Source organism: Sturnus vulgaris, chromosome 22 (genome assembly GCF_052056855.1).
Source record: "Sturnus vulgaris isolate bStuVul1 chromosome 22, bStuVul1.hap1, whole genome shotgun sequence".
NCBI classification, from domain to species: domain Eukaryota; kingdom Metazoa; phylum Chordata; class Aves; order Passeriformes; family Sturnidae; genus Sturnus; species Sturnus vulgaris.
In genome coordinates this window covers 7660559-7677811 of record NC_142264.1, presented here as the reverse complement: position 1 = coordinate 7677811, position 17253 = coordinate 7660559, and the positions used below count along the sequence as shown (strand labels likewise).

The 17253-nt window shown below is 51.2% G+C and overlaps 1 protein-coding gene across 1 annotated transcript in view; it reads right to left on the bottom strand.

Annotated features, from left to right (window-relative positions):
- ASTN2 (astrotactin 2) overlaps positions 1-17253 on the bottom strand; it is a 312809-nt gene that overhangs the window by 67251 nt on the left and 228305 nt on the right. The window contains exons 18-19 of the mRNA XM_088177716.1: positions 14739-14872; positions 13435-13583 (exon numbers count right to left, since the gene is read on the bottom strand). Coding sequence (XP_088033842.1) covers positions 13435-13583; positions 14739-14872 — 283 coding nt within the window. The remainder of the gene's footprint in view (positions 1-13434; positions 13584-14738; positions 14873-17253) is intronic.

The window sequence follows — 17253 nt, the reverse complement described above, 5'->3', positions numbered from 1 at the left end:
TTCAGAGAGAGGGAAACCAAGGCACAAAGAACTGAAATGACCTGCTCAAAGTCACACTGAAAATTATTAGTCAAGCCAGGAATAGATTCCCCAAGCCCTGAGCCCCGGGAGGCAGCGGCCCACAGGTATGCTGCTCTTACAGGCCAATTAGCTTTTATGGAAACGTTTAAGGAAACATTTCCTTTCACAGACTCTGCCTGCTAATTTACTCCCAAGCTTTGTCATCTGCGAGGGAAAGAGCCTCAGTTTTAAGCTGTCACGGAACAACTCGGCCCCTTCCCTGGCTTGAGACAAATGTGCTTTCAGCCAGATCTGACAGCACAGAGCACCCTGCTACACACTGCTTAGAAAGGGCTGGGAGAGGCTTTTCTGTGGGTCCCTGCCTACTAATTAAGTCTGATTGCAGAGAGTTTGTCAAAGCAGAGGGCTCTGCACACAGACACAATGCTGGGGATGCCAGGGCTCTGGGTGCCAAGGCAGAATTTGCTTCCCAGCACACTGCTCTGGGCAAGGCTGCTGGGCTTGAGCTGATTCTCCACCCAAACCCTCACTATCCCAGCCCTGCCTTTACCAAAGGAAGGGAAAGCGAGGCAGGGGCAGAGGAGAGGAGAGCAGAAAGGATGGGAGTGGGTGAGCTGGTGCAGGAGAAAAGCAGCCCCTCGTTTGCTTTCCATGGCTCTCCGTGGAGAAACAGTTAATGGGCTGGGAGGTTTCCACCCTTCCAGGACCGAGCCTTTTCCTCCCCTTTCGAGTGCCCCCTGCCTTCCTCCTCCAGCGACTGGGAAGCTGTGACTGCTCTACACCGCTGACACCTCGGCTGCTCTGGAAACCCATGAACTGTTTGAGAAAGGTCAGCTGGCAGCCTCTGCATCCCTCCTGCCTTCCCAGCGTGGCCTTGGGCAGTGCAGGAGCCCCCTCTGTAGGCAAAGTCCCACAGTTACCAGCTTATTCTGCTCCCTGACACGTTTTGTCACCCCCTCTTTGTCCTCCCTGTCCCCTCTTCATCCACCCCAACCCAACCCCACCATGGGCCAGAAGAAGAGTGGAGTTGTAGAGCTCGGTGCCAGCTGGGGATCAGGGCTCTATAGCCAGTCCCATTACACCTGGACTGAGGCTGGACATCCCACAGGACAGCAGATTTGCCATTAAAACAGCTCATACCTTGCCAGCTTGCTGTGGCAAAATAAAATAAGCATGTCCCTGTACAGCACCAGGCTTTGGTGTGTTTCCCAGGTCCAAGCTCTCCAAAGTCATCACCTATTTTTCCACGTTCTCTTGCCAAACCCATCTCTCCAGCACTGCACAAGCCCTTTCCCAGCTCCTCGGTGCCCTGGTGCACTTCTTCCCAGTACAAAAGAAGGGTCATCTGCTCCTGGTGCTTCTCTCTCCTGCACCTCCTCATCCCAGCTCTGCACATCACCCAGGTGAGGCTCCCCAGCATTGCCACACCTGCCTCAAACCAGTCTTAAACCCAGCTTTGCTGAAAAACAACCCCATTTGGTCCATAACCTACACTGCAAAATCTACCCTCTAGAACTCATGAACACCAAACTGGAAGTAGCAGAGGCAAAATTCCTGCCTGGATGTAAACAAGCTCTTTTCTTCCCAAAAGAGGAACTTTTTTGGGGGTGGGAGGTTAGCTGCTGAGTCAAGGTCTTCTGGCAGTCATTATCAGCCACTAGTCCCACAAAAACTTGACCACAGCCTTTAAGAAAAGTGTGAATTTGCCCTCTTTTACTGCCCTCTGTCCCCAGGAGTCACAGATCCTCCTCCCTGGAGATGCTCAGCCTGTGTTCACTGCATCCCTTTCCATACTGCCGGCTCTGCCACACCCTGCACTCATCCATACACCCAGAGTGCTCCCTGCAGCCTCCTAAGGATTCGCTAATGTACAGAATTATAGAATCATGGAATGGTTTGCTTCTGCAGGGACCTTAAAAACCATCTTGTTCCAATCCCCTGCCACGGTTGCTCTAAGCCCCATCCTTGGGCTTTTCCAGTGATCCAGGGGCAGCCACAGCTCCTCTGGGCAATCTGTGCCAGGGCCTCAGCACATCAGAGGGAAGGATTTCTTCCTAATATTCCCTCTAACTCTGACCTCTTCACTTTGAAGCCATTCCCCCTTGTTCTGTTATTCCCTGCCCATGTTCCAAGTCCCTCTCCAGCTCTCTTGGAGCCCCTTTATCTTTATGTACAGGAAGGGTCCTGGAACTTTCTCTTCTCCAGGCTGAACAACTCCAGCTCTCTGAGTCTGTTTCCACAGGACAGCAAGAGCTCCTTATTTTGGATGGTCTCTAGAGAAACATCCTCTTAGCCACCCCTGGCTCCCTCTGTCTGAAGCCCAAGACATGTTACTGCCCACACAGACATGCCCCATGACAAATGTGGGGGGCAAAATTAGAAAGAAAGATGATGAAGACCCAAAGCCAATTTGTAGACACCCTGAAATAACTTGATTTCTCTACTGTTCTGGGAGCACTTCCTTCCAAGACGTAACATTACTCATTTTCATTTGGAGAATTTCAGTGCATAGCAAAAATATCTCAGGCTCAGTAATGAGGCAAGAAATCGTGCTTACGTAGCTGAGCAAGTAACATCACTCAACTTTCCTGTCCTTGTGGTGGATGAAATATGATTGGAGAATAAATTAATCCTAATAAATGCAGGATTCTGATCAGGCATACAAAACCAGCAGTGTGTCTGCAGGATGAGCAATTGATGAAGTCATTGCTTCAAAGGTGCCTTGATGCAATTAGTCACCTGTAAAACATGCAGCAGAGGAGAAAATCCCCCTCCTTTTGTTAAGGAGCAGGAAAATTCTCGTGTGTCCGAGTGATTTATGGGATAGAGTGCAGCAAAATTAGAGTGTGTGGCAATTAGGGTGGCTCTCCTGGCGATGAAAGGCTGAGGGAGATGAGTGAAGGGATGGACAGGATGCAGAAGGGCCAGATGGAGGCACAATGCCAACACCACATTTCTGTGCTGTTGGTTTTTAACAGGGATTATTTCCCCCTTGCACAAATCGTTGTGGGGGGGAAATCAGGTTGCACATGTAAAATTGGTGCCACTGAAGATAAACCAAGTCATTAATCACTGGCATGAGTAGCCATAATTAGAGCTGCTGGGAGTCACAGGAGCAAGAGTCAAAGGCTCTAACAGGATTATGGATAGATCTGGATTGTTTTATGACTGATATTTATTAGCAGATAAAAAGAACCTATCATGTGTTTGAGGATGGGTATAGGGACAGGGAAGAAGGTATTTCCCATCCCAACCCTGCTGCCCAGCTTTTGCACCCCCTGCAGTGTGTGCCCACCACTGACCACTCAGAGAAGGAAAATGATAAATCTCAGCAACTCCATTGTTCAGATTGGGAAACTGAGGTGCTCAGCAGTACTGGCCAAAAATCACATGTGGACTCTAAATCCAGAAGAGCCAGTGAAGAGCAAGGGCTCTAAATTCATGCACAGTTAACAGTTACTGTGTTGGCTGCTCTCAAGCCCCACAGGTTCACACTTTGGCTGCAGATTATTTTCAGATCTCAGTTCTGTGGGGAGCCCCGGGGCAGAGCACCCTCCCTGCAGCACACAGGGTGCAGGACGAGCCCAGGGCTGGGAGTCAAGGGCAGCTGGCTGACCCGGAGTGGGGCTGGTCCCAGTGCAGTGTTCTCATGGACATTCCAGCTGTTTGCAGCTGGAGGACGCAGCAGATGCCGAGCAGCTGACCCTCACACAGCTGGACTGCCTGTCCAGCCACCCACCCCTGGCACCATCCCAGCAAACTGGTGGCTTTCCAATGTCCCCCCATCACAGGCCATCTCTCTGGCTCACACACTCCTCTCTCCAGTTCCCAAGGAGCCCTGACATGCCTTGCCAGCTCTGGGAACAGGAGGGTGCAGGGAGGCTGGGAGCTGGAGCCAGGAAGAGCCAGCACCAAAAATCTTTCTGGCTTCTCTGGAAATGGAATGCACAGCCACTCTTGAGGTCTGGGGGCTGCACCCAATATAAAGCATCTACTGCTGCTCCTCTGAGCTCATCTGTAAGGACTGTAGAAGGTCTGGGAGATATCAAAGAAAGTCTCTTAACTCCAAAAAGGAGACAACGGTCTCATGCTTTTATCCCAGAGGGGAGGATGCTGAGATGGGCTTGGGCTTACAGACCAAGGAGCTCCATCACGAGAAGACCCACAGTCAAGTCAGGATGCTGAGGGGGAACAATCCCTGCAGTCACTGCACTGTCCCCAGAGGGTCTGGAACACCCTAGGGCAGGCAGATGAAAGCTCAGCACCAGGGTGGGGCAGACAGGATGGTTTCTTTGGTGCCTGGGGGTAGCTATCACTCCTGCTCACTGTGTCCCAGCAGGATGGACACATCCACCTGTGCTTGACACTCTCCACCTACCACAGCAACTCCAAGGCTTTCTACAGGAACTGGCAACTGAGATCTGAAAAAATCTGCAGCCAAACTGTGAACTTCTGGGGCTTGAGAGCAGCCAGCACAGTAACTGTTAATTGTACATGAATCATGAGCCCTTGCTCTTCACTGGCTCTTCTGGATTTAAAGTCCACATGTGATTTTTGGCCTAATTTTCCCAATCTGAACAATGGAGTTGCTGAGATTTATTGACGTGCACCCATGACAGAACAGGATAAAGGAAAGCCAGGTATTATCTGTTATGCTGTACAAGCTCTCCTCTCACAGCACAGCCTGCACTGCCCTCCTGAGTGAGCCACAAAGGGGGTGGTGGGGAATGGGGTCCCCCAGCCACACCTCAACATTCCCTGACTCCACCATCACCCCAGGCAGGTGTTCAGGGCTGGCACCAGGGAAAGAGGAAGGGAACCTCCCCCATCTGCACTGGGTCCACGGGTATCTCTGGAGCTGAAATCCAGCTCTTCCCAGTGTGGGAATCATCATACTGGGAAGGTGCTAGGGCAGCCCAGCCAAGGATGGCAGAATGACTGTAGGAGCCTGGCTGCTCTGTGGGAAGAGCCATTGCCATACTCCAAGTTTCAGTGAGGTATTTCCTATCCCAGCCTCACCCTATTTCATCAGGGTGAGTCATCAGACCACCATGGAAAACCTCAGGATCTTGCTTCTGCAGTCGTGATCAGAAACATCCTTTATTAAATTAATGACCATCTCCTATCTGTCATCTCACTGTTAATAAAAAGAAAAGAGGGCTGGAAGGAGTGTTGCAGACTGGTGCCTGGAGCCAGGCTTGTTTCAGCAGAACTCGTGTCCAGCAACTTTGCAGAGCTGCTCTCAAACACAAGAGGAGAACAGACCAGGAACGGGAGGGGATTTTAACCCACATAACCAACAGCTCTGCAGCACAGATGTGGTGGGTCTCACTTCTGAACATCTCAGGATGCACTTCAGAGCAGGATTCCTCACCAGTACAGCTCTAAAACACCTACTTGGCCACGGGGACAAGCTCATCTCACTTGCTCTGACTAGATCAGCATGACACCCTTCCTCAAATACACCTCTCACATGGCACAGACGGGCACATGCACTTAAATGCTCACTAAATGATCCCCTCTGGGGTGCATCAACCCCATCCCCACTGCTGTCACTACATGGGGGAGCAATGAGGAAGATCTTTACTTGATCCAAACAATGACACTTCAGAGTACAAAGATCCCAAGGATCCTGGGGACACGACATCCATTTCAAAAAAGACACTCTCTCCCCTGTGAATGAACCCCAGCAGCAGCAGGACAGCACCAGCCACCCCTCCTTTCTCCAAAGGAGGGGTCATAGTCCTGTCCTCTGGAAGAGCAGGATTACAGGGGTGGAAAGAGTTCACAGAGAGTCGCTCCCAGCAAAGCCCAAGTCAACCTGATGCTGAGATAAGGCTGTTCCTTGACCCCACCATGCAGGCCCCATCAGTGGGAACCCAGCAGGGAAATGCTGCAGAGTATCCACCCTATCCCCCATAACCCAAACTAGCCAGAGCAGTATTTCCTATTATGTCTCCATAACCTAATCTGACCCCCTCTAGGGTCTCCAGATTCATATCTGGGAAACCTCACAAGTCCAATCACCCAATTACTGGGAGGAAAGGCTTATCCTATCCAAACAGCATGAAATGTAACCTAGACCCAGCTGCCTCCTCACTTCTAAGAGCCAGACCTGAATCCCTGGCAAGCTGAACAAACTGGGACAGGGTCACGGGGGAGATGGGGAGGGTCTCTCTTGTATCATATGAAACCTACAGGAGGAGCAGATATTTTAATTGGCAAATCCCCTGACTCAGGTTTAATCCCTCTCCATTTTTACTGAACTTCCCTCACACTGGAGCAATATGGGGAATAGATGACAGGCCCCACCTTGAGCCACTGCCCAACAAGAGGAGGCCCCATCGTTTTGGTGAGCAGAGAACACACAGTGCACTCAGCCCAGCCTGGGAGAGGCAGAGGGGAAGGGCTGGTGCCACCATGTGCCACTGAACAGGGATGTGCTGAGGAATGGTGAGGGTTAGAGCAGAGCTGATGCTGGCAGGACAGAGCAGGCACCAGACACGACCACAGCCCAGGACAACTGCAACATCCCCAGAGCACCTCCTGTGCTGGGGCTGAGAGGTTTCAAACAGGACAGAAAATGCTGTCCCCAGGCAGTCTTTGTACCTCTTTGGATCATTTTCTATCCTTATTTCCTTCCAGAGAGGTGTGGAGGGACCCTGGCTAACTTTTTGGATAGTGTTTCAGCCACCTGACAGCCCTGAATGCATGGGAAACCTCAACTACAGCCAGAGGACTGGAAAGCAGATTCCCCATCCCATTCAGGATATCATCCCAGGCTTTGGCTAGAATGAGAGCAATATGCAAAATCTCCAGGAAGATCCTACCCTGGCAAAGGATCTCAGTCTGGGCGTCATTCAGAGCCCATCCAAAGGGAAGACCCAGATTCTTTGTTCAATGAGAATGCCCAAGTTTCCTCCCAGAGCAGGTTGTGTTGCATCCACAGATGCCCCAGAGCCTGTATTTTCCACATAGCTCAGGGCTGCATTGCCAAGCACCAGCTTTGCAAACACAGACTGAGCTTCCCTCCAAATTCCAGCCACAATTTATTGATTAAAAAAGCCTGTCTAGTCAATAAAGGCTCCTATGAAAAAGTTCCACTGCTCTGCACTCACATGCCGTGATCCATCTGGCTGTGTTAGCAGCCTTGGCTTTTGATGCTTTCTGACAAGATGGATTTGTGGCCTTGACTTTTCCAGATCAGGAGAAACTTAATCCTAGAGGATAAAATTACAGACTAGTAAAAAAACCTCCATGACTGGCCTCATTAACTGCCATGTAAGAAGTTCAGAGGCTTCTTAGCTAGAAGGCAGCATCTACAGCTGTCCTTGAGGGAGAGGCAGCTCTGAGCAGACAGCACAAAGCCCTTGGCAAACACGGTGCTCCTGAAGTGCATGACACACTCGTGGCACCAGCCAGGCTGCTCCATCCTCTGCAGACAGCAGGAAAAGGGCAGAGGTCCCAGGTCTCCACCTATAAAGTGATTTGGGAGAAAGCAAAGATAATGCCCAGTTCTGGCCAAAAGGTGTCTGGGCAGATAAAAATAAAAAACCCTGGAACAACCATATGGAAATGTGAATTAATGAAAATTTTTCAGCAACTGACTCAACCCTAATTGAGAGTTGAGAGCCCTCCACCTCCCTTCTGCTTTCCAGGATACGAAAATGACACTGGTAGGTGGAAATAACTGCAGCTGTCCCAGGGAGAGAAATCGGAGCTTCACAGTGAGGGTAATGGCCAAAATTAAGCACTTGCTTGGTGCTATTACACAACACATCTCAGGAAGCAGCTTCCAAAAACCTGACCTTCACTTCAAAGGCTTCTTTTTGAATCATCTTTCCTTCTGCTAACAAGTGAAGTGGATTCAGCACTCAAGAAGGGCACTCTGGGTGTTGAAAACATCTTTACCCATGTGTTAGCTGCAGAAGAGGCAGGGTCAATGTTCATGTATTTACCCAGCTCCTGGCTGGACCCCAAGCTCCGACAGCTTCCTAAGGGCAGTGTCAACTCCTCCTGCTGCTCTTTGTGCTGGCCAGTTTGTCAGTCAGCACTCTTAAAGGTGATTTTAAGGCTTATACTGGGAGTGCAACATGGTTGCATGGAGATTGCAGTGACCCCTTTCTGACAGGAACAGTATTTGCTCTGGCCAGACAGTGTTCTCTTCTCCCAGCCTACCCCAGGTCTTCACAGGGCAGTAGCAGCACAGCTTGCACACAAGAGGGTGTCTGGAAGAACTGGTTGCCATAGCTATATCCATATAACCCCAGCCATCCAGACACATCACAACTGTGAAGTTATAAATAAGACACTCCCAAGCCTCAATTCAGAGCACAACTTGCAAGTGTACCAAACACTCAGCCTTCTGAGTTGACCTCTTTTGCTTTCTTTTATAGAAACGATGCTGTGCACAGGTTCCTCTGCAGAGCAGCTCTGCTCCAGAGCAGTCTGCAAAGCTGGCATGGTGATGTGCACAGGTTTTATACAACTCTACTCTCCACTCCTGCACGTCTTCCTGCCCTGTCTGTTGTCCCAGGTTACCTGCTGGTTCTGCTCCATGCCACAGCCCTGTGTATCAAGAGTCCCAGTACAGAAGGCTCTGAGCTAGCTGCCAGGCTCTGCATTCTCCTGCTCTGAGATCTCCAACAGGCTCAGTCAGCAGGCTGTGTTCCTCTTCTCCTTTCTTTGAGGATTACAAGCTGTTCTGGATGAGGGCTACTTCTTCTTATGAACATGGCAAAAAGACTCCAGAGCAGCCAGGATCCCTTGACACCATCAGAGTTAAAGCCTGGGGGTCTCTGCTGAGATCTCACCTGTGCTGCTTGGACATGGCATCCCAAACTGAGTGCTGTACAGAAGCAGGTGAGCTGTTCACCTGTTTGTTGTATACTTTGTTCAGCCAATACCCCACAATGTCCCCAGCTACTCCAATCCAGCTGTCAGCACACACTGAGGTGTGAAGTACCACAGAAAAGGGGCAAAATCCCAGTGTGGGAGCCAGCACAGAGCAGGACAAGATGAAGGGCTGGGAGAGGGGCAGAGCCTCCTAATCCTTCTGTGATTTGCCATCAGCAGCTCTGAGCCAGCAGTGCATTGGGACAACACCTCGTTCACACTCACTGTCACCCTCAATCACGGGGACAGCAAGTGATTCTTTGTTTCTCTGCATCTCCCCAGTTGTACCCACACTTTGATGCTGAAGCACAGGCAGGAAGAGGTGGATTCATGCTCAAGGACACACACAGCTCTTGCATGTTCTGTACTCAGGTCCAGGGCTGCTCACCCCAGTGGTGGCAAAAGGCTGGGAGGTGCAGACTGGCTCAGTGTTCAGCCTGAGGGTTCTGATGCAGGAGTGACCACAGGGCACAAGCTGGGGGATCCAGGACCTGCACCTGTCTCTGCCCCCACAGGTGAGTACTGCCCCATGCTGAGGCTCTCATGCTGAGATTAAATCACAGCTCTTGTGACCTTAGGGTAGGAATTTTATCTTTATCTTGTTTTGTCCCCTCCATTTGCAGATTAAAGGAGTGTCCATGCCTACATCAGAGTGTGCAAGGTCTGACTTATCACCAGCAAAGTTCTTTGAGATACCCTCAAACCACCTCCTCCCCAGCCTCCTCACTGTGCCCTGTGCAGGCACTTGGCAGCACCCCCAAGCCCCAAAAAATGGGTGTTCAGAGACCCAGCAGCAACAGAGATGTGGGCACATGGAGAAGAAAACTGCACCAGGGAGAGAACTCTGAGAAACGGATGGAGAACGTCACATCAGCAACACTGCCACCACCCCAGGAGCAACACAGCCCAACCCACAAACCCCAATCCATCACACAGCCAAGCCCAGCCCTTCCTCCTCCCCCAGCCATCCCCCAAAATGTTCTAAAAACACATTCAAAGTGGTTTTTTACTTCTAAACCTCGCATTACACAAACTCACAGCAGCCTCCCCATATGCAGGTGGGTCTGACCTCCCAGGTGGGCCCCAGAGAAGGTCCAGGTGGTGTTAAACCAGGCATAGATCTGCCTATTCCCTCCTGAGGATTTCACCCTTCAGCTTTCACACAAGGCCTCCCAGCTTAGCTCCCAGCTCCAACCCTAAAACCAGGGCAAAGAGCCTTCTGTTTTCCAGCACAGGTTAGAAGATGCTGCACTCCCCATGCAGGGCTGGCTCAGGCAAGGGGGGCTCAGCTGGTCCAGGGGACCTCCTAAGCCAAACCACAACAACGAGAAGTGGTGATAGCCCAGCTGCCATGTCTGGCAGATGCAGGGACACGGCCCTGCTTGGAGAATGGAGACATGAGAAGCACTTTGCACCACAGCCATGCTATCCCCTCATCCCTCCCCCTCATCCCCTTTGGAGCTTCTTAACTTCAGAAACCTTCCTCCAGAGGAGTGTTGGAGTGACAGAAAACATTTTCCAAGCCTAATATCAGTTCCAGATGTTCACAGCCATTTCAGTTTGTACCTCACCCTGTAAAACACATTTCTCCCTCTCCCTCTCTCAAGTGCAGCGCCTGCTTGGTCCATGACATAATGCGCTGGCGGGCTGGGCTGCACACACACACACACACACACACACACACGCTCCCGCCCTCTCCGAGCCCCGTGTTCAAACAAAGAGCATCACTCAACTACAAAGCCGTCACACACATGGAGTTATGACTAATTTCCACAAGTTTTAATAAACAGTTTGGGATGTAATTGCTCTCCGTCTTCTCGGCTGGCTCCCGAGCGCGGAGCCGCTCGCTCCCCGCGCGCTGGTGTTGAAAGCGTGGTTTATTTCACACACAAGTTCACCTCCTCTCTGCCTCACATGGGCCAAGGGCTGTGTTTTTCTAAGCACCAGTAACAAGCCTCTTAAAAAAAACCAAAAAACTCATACAGCCGAGGGCAACCGAGCCATTCAGGCTCCTGGCTCCCTTCGCCCTGTCCTGCAGCATCCCTGTCTCATGTGGAGCCCTGCAGGGAGCAGAGGGGAGCCACGTTAGACCAGGCTCAAAACTCCCTCCTGACTCCGCTCCAAGAGGAAGAGGAACAAATGTTTTCTGGCTCAAGGGAATGGTGACATCTTCCAGTCACAGAACAAGGCAAAGGCCAAGGAGTTTTGCAAGGGTGAGAGATTGGAGGCTTTTGAGGGCCAGAAGGAAGGCAAAAGGCAGGTGAGGCCATGACCAGGTACCACCTGATTTGCCATGGGAATGAAGAATAGGTTGGCAGAGCTCTAGCCCCTGTCAGTCCTAGGAATCCCAACAAGAAACGGCTGTAATTTGCAATGAAGCAAACATAATCACTGTCCAAGTACAAATAACTCATTTAAACTCAAGAGTTCCAAGGAATGAGTGGCAGCATCCTCAAGAGCCCTACAATCTTGCCAGATCCTCCCAGCCCAGAGTTGGCCTGCTCTGCAAATACCTGTGATGTACCTCCCAGCAGTGGGAACAACCTGCTCTTCCCTGCCAGCAGCTGGGAGACTGATGGGGAAAGAAGATCTGCCTATATCCATCAAAAGCCATCCAAATTTCATATCCCACACTCCCCTCCTAAATATTCCCCCTCTGAGGCCGAGTTATTGTTTTTGTGCTCAGATGGGAGAAGCTGTGGTGCAGCAGGGTGGGTGGTAATGTTGGTCAGGGGATACCCAGGACAGGATTTTTGGCTGTAGAGAGCTGTAGCAGTCAGCACCTCTGCAAACCTACACAAGGTATTTGCAGGAATCAAGTCATCTGGCATTAGGGGCCTGTAGGGTAAGAAAGGAATGAAGGCAGGAATTTGTTTGGTTATAAACAACATGGAAAAAAAAAAAAAAAAAAAAAAGATTTAGGATTGGCTTTTCTCTTTAATTGTTAATAGGGTCATTCTGTCCCAAACAGTCCCCCAGAGCAGGCAGAGGGGAGGGAAGCTCCCCACAATGAATTCAATTGCCTGTCAAACACATGGCAGTCATAAAAGGAAAATAATAATAATAATCTGTATTTCCTACTCTGGCTGCCAGGCAAAGATCCAGCCACTTCAAAGGAGAAACCCCATGTTTCCCTGGTCTGGCCTCACCTGACTGATGTGTGAGCAATCTGGAATCCCCATCCAAAACAAAGTCCCTCCTTTGGTGGCTTGTTTTCTTTCTCCATTTCTGCAAGGTGCCCCTCCAAGATAAAGAACAAACCTTCTTCCATGCCGTGAAGCCAGAGACATAACCCAGTGTCCATGGCCACATTGAGCAGCTTTGGGAGGGGATGCTGGCAAGATGTAGGAGGAAGGTCCCATGGGATGGGACTGGTGTATGAGCCAGGGACCTCCTGCAGGTCTCCTGCTCCTTCTTTCAGGGGTCTCCACAAACAGCTGGACCCCCCCAGCAGGTGGGGATCTGGCTCTCTCCAGCAGAGACAGGCCAGCTCTTGTAGCACGAATTTTGGATATGGTGGGGTCTATGCTGCAGAAGCAGAATACACGGGCTTGAGATGAGTAGAGAGGGTGGAAACTTCCCTGTGGCTGTGAGGTCTAAATGATCTTCCTGAGCCTGTCTTCCTAAAAAGGAAACACAGCTAAACATCTTGCCAGGGTGCCCTGGGAGCCCATGCAAGTCTGCACGTGGACTGTAAGGTTCTGCACTCCAGCACCAGCCCTGTCCCAGGTAAATCTCTGCTTTGGTCAATAATCCAGCTGCTCTTGACAACTCTTGTGAGCTTCTTCAAAAAACTACATCCAAAATCCTCAAGCAAAAAGCACTAGGTTCTGCCTGGCTTTCCCTGAAGCACTGCCATCACTCAGGGTCTCAAGTCCTATTTTCTGAAATCAATCACTGATTCACTCAAATCAAGTCCCATCCTTCACAGCCCTCTGCCTTGTCCAGCAGCTCCTGGAGCATGGATTGAGTTGCTGACAGAGCCTTTTTAAGTTGTAGAGCACTCAGTACAAGCCTGAGAACTAATCTCCAACCCAGAGAAGTTTCAGGTTCTCCTGGAGAAATTTTGTGCTCTTTGAATGATCTCCCTAAATATTGCAGGTTTTGAGTTCCTTTGATAGGTGTGCAAGACAACTGAAAGTGTCCTTTCAAAGGTGGGTCACTGGTCACTACTGGAACAGACCAGTAAAGCCCTTGAGCTGTTGAGGGATGACTTTCCCCCTACAACCACCATCCTGTGGCATTTCAGACTGATCAGATCAACACTCACTTCAGAAACTCAACTCACAGCTCTTCTGCACAAAAAAGGGCAAATAATTTCCTTCTGCATCACTGTGTTTTTGTAATTCCCATTCCCTTCAAATAGCAATGTCTGCAGAAGATTCCAGAAATCTCGTGTAACATTTTGGCTCTATGTACCACTCTCCACCAAAGCAGCTGCTCCCAGCCAGGTAAGGCACAGGCAGCACCACCAGGAGCCCTCTGCACCACGAGGAGGTTGCCCTCCCTCACACTCACCTGTGTAAAGGTCTGTGTCCGTGTACTCGTCCACCTTCTTGTGCTGCAGGACATAGTCTGACACCTTGGTCCCGATGGCAGGCTGCACATCCAGCCACTCCAGGGACACCACGGTGCTCGAGGGCTCCACGCTGGGGGACAGCCGCAGGCTGGGCGGGAGACAGCAAGAAAACAAGACATGAGCTCCCTTTCTGGGGAGGAATCCACATCTCTAAGCAGCACCACCCCTAGAAAGGCCCACATTCACACATGTGGGTGTGCCCACAAAGCCCCAAGGACAGAGGTCACAGGGGCAGAGCAGGCTCGTAAGCATCAAAGAACTTCCAGCTGAAGTTCAGCAGAGTCCAGCCCATTGCACTGTATGCCCTTGGCAGCCTCCCCTGCTCCTGGAGAAGGCAAGCTCATGCAACTCCAAATATCTCATCTAAAGGGAGAGATATTATTGTCTTTTCATTGTCTGGGAGAACTGCTGAACTTTAGCAAGGTAAGCAAGGACCAACACCCCAGGAACAAAACAGGAGAGGATCCAGGTTCTTGAAACCCAGCAGGGCTGAGTCCACAGCAGGGAAGGGTCAGGTCTGCATGGCCAGCAAGAAAAGGTGAGGGAGGGAGAGAGGGGGAGAAGCAGCGTGAATTCACCCAGCTGCAAACCTCAGAGGGGTGTGGGAGAGAGCCAGAGCAGGGCAGCTGTGCCGGAGCTCCTGCCCAGAGCAGGAACAACGTGGGCTGGGATGAAGGCAGAGGAGCTCTGTGCTCCTGGCTGTGCTAATGCAGAGGCGTCCACTCCCTCTGCTCCGGGGTAGATGACAACACCAAGTACAAGGCCATGGAGAGTCTGGCTCCAAACACACAGCATGTTTGCTGGACTCGAGATGGGAAATGAATCCCCTCCGAGGATATTGGCTCACTAAGAAGGTGTTCTGCTCCTTGTGGCTTGCTGGAGCCAGTCTTCCTGCTTTCTCAGCTAATTCCCCATCAGTTTGCTCCTGATTTGCTCTTGCTCTGACAAGCCACGATGAATTGCACTGTAATTCCATTTCTTTCAACATTTGAAATCCCATTCTACAAGCCTTGCTAATCAGGTGATGAAAATCTATAAGGAAACCTTCCAGGGCTGGAGCCAGAGCCAGGATATCCTAAAGGCATCAGTCACACAGTGAGGAGGGCTGCACTGCAGCCCCCACGCCCAAGGGTGCAGAAGGAGGTGTCCATGGGCTGAGACCCTGGGATATGGAGTGGTTCTGGGGACTGTGACCCACGGGAAAGGGGCTGGTGGTCAGCAGAGGGCTCACAGGGATACGTACACAGGCGGAGGGAGAGGGCTGCAGTTCGGGAGTCCGTTCTCATCGAAGGCGTTGAGGTCGCACCTGCACCAGTCTTCGATAACATCACCTTTCCCAGAGCACCAGTATGAGCTCATCAGGGCTCCCTTGAAGGCCTGATGTGAGAACAAAAAGCGTGAACACGTGTGCTGAAGACTCAGTGAAATCTGGCCAGCAGCTCGGCTGTGGGGCTGAGCACTGGGGAAGTGTGCAGAGCCCTGGGATGAGGAAATCCGGGATGGGCTGGGGGAGTGTGTCCTCCCCAGCTTTGCCATGGCCCTGGGCACGGCCCTTCACCTCTCTGGGTTTAACTCCCATATACTGAGTGGTGCTGGTTCATCCCTGAATGTTTATGGAGTGGGGATGGGGATCTCCTGTGGGGGAGGACTGAGCTGCCTGAAGAAGCCCGAACCTAAGTCCCTCAGTGACAGTGAACAGAATACACACGGTACCTGCACACTGCTGCTGTGCCCAATGAAACTCTTCCACTCTTCCCCATGCCCTTCTGCCCAGCTGCTTCTGTCCCCCTGAGAATAAAGTAATGCCTACATTCCCAACCACACAGACCCCTTCCATCCTTCTCACAGGTTTGTTATTCACACAAAGCACCCTCCTGCAAGCAAACTGCTGCTTTTTTCACTTGTCTAAGGAACACTCACAAGCAAAACAGCAGTATCTGGAAGGAAAAAATAAAACCTGGAAAATACTTGTAGGATGTCCCCAGGGGCCACTCTGACTGCTCCTAATAATACCAATGACTCCCTGGAATAATAACCGTGGTCAGAACTGGCAAAGCCCTCCAGGTCTCAGTGTCCCTGCTATGCTCATCCCTCAGCTCAGGGTGCTCAGTGTTGGTCCCCACACCACAGGATGGGCCTTCCCTCACTCCATACCCTGCTCTAGTTTGGAACATATGGATTTATGGTGGTTTCTCCCACTACCCTTCGCCAGTAATTAAACTTCCAGCTTCAAAAACATCTCTCCTTCACTCAGAGAGCCAGTGTCCAACCCAACCCTGCAAAGCCACAACGCCCATCTAGAAAAATCAGAACACCAAAACACCAGCCACTGGAACAAAGCTCTGTAATGCTTTTGACCTTTCAAGAGGCACATTTAGGAGCTGAAACACCTCCACAGGTCCTCATCCACATGGAGCAGACTTACTTGTGGCAACACCGCTCCTCCCATGAAATGTTGCCTGCGGAAGCCTGGCCCTGGTGATATGGCCTGTGCTGCAAGGGTACGCCTAGAAATAAAACTGTGCCCTTTGGGGAGGACAGGTACAGCTCAGGCTGCAGCATTGAGCAGAAAACTCTAGGAAAAGCGCAGTCCCAGGGAGGTTTCTGAAAGGAGGAGGTATAAATAGAGCCTGACGTCAGGGCTCCCATTGTCCTGGGTTTTGTCGCTCTCCCCAAACACCCCCGGCACCTTCAACGAGGCCTCAAGGCTCTTGTGTCTGCAAAATTTTCTGCTTCCAGGCGTTTACAAAATGGGACTGTTCCAGATGGAAAAAATGGAAAAAAAAAAACCCAAAAAACCCAAGGAAGGAACGAACACGTGAAAGAAAGAAAATGTGACATTATTTTACTCTGTTCTTTAGAAAGTAATTGAAGTTCTAGGCTGGAAAGGGCATCCAAAGTAATTGGAGAGAGGGATGAGGAGAGGGGTTTATCTGACACCCAGATAAATGGATGCAGACACACATCTGCAGAGAGAGAGCAGCAGGTCCGTGCAGGGAAGGAACAGCAAAGGATGTGTGCAGATGGATGGGGAAGCATGTGCTCCCCCCAGGAAGCAAGATAAATGCCCTCTGCTGAGGGTACCTGTGTGCACAGACAGGCACTAAGGGTGAAGACAGATGTGGGTGATCCCGGGAAGGGCTGCACTGTCACACTGCTCCACTGTCCCCCAGCCCCAACCCCTGTCACTCTGCACACCCCGCCCTGTCCCCTAACCCAGCCCCTCCCTGCACATCCCCGACTTAGGGAAGAAACCCCACCTGCCCTTTAGTAAATCCAGTAGTCAATTCCTTCTTTTTCTGTTTCCTGCTGTTAAGCACTAGCAGGATGAGCAATCCCCTGTGCTCTGCCTGCCCAGCCTCTCATAGGTTTTAATTAGATCCTTCAGGTACCCAGCTGTCATCTGCCTTGTGTCACCCTTCACACAAACGAGGTTAGGGGATGGATGCTGTGCTCATTAGGGCGAGCACACCTCCACCCCTAACAGGGTTACGGGGAGCACGGCCACCCGTGCTGGCTCCTGCCTCTGTCCTGACTCATGTCAAGGCCAGGCAGGGAGAGCCAGGCAGCCAGGGCTTGTCCCTGGCTTGTCCCTCTGTGCTGGGCACTGGGGAGGCTACACCTTGGGTCCTGTGTCCAGTTCTGGGTCACTCATGACAAGAAGGACATTGAGGGGTTGGAGCGTGTCCAGAGAAGGGAACAGAGCTGGGGAAGGGTCTGGAGCCCCAGGAGAGGCTGAGGGAGCTGGGAAGGGGCTC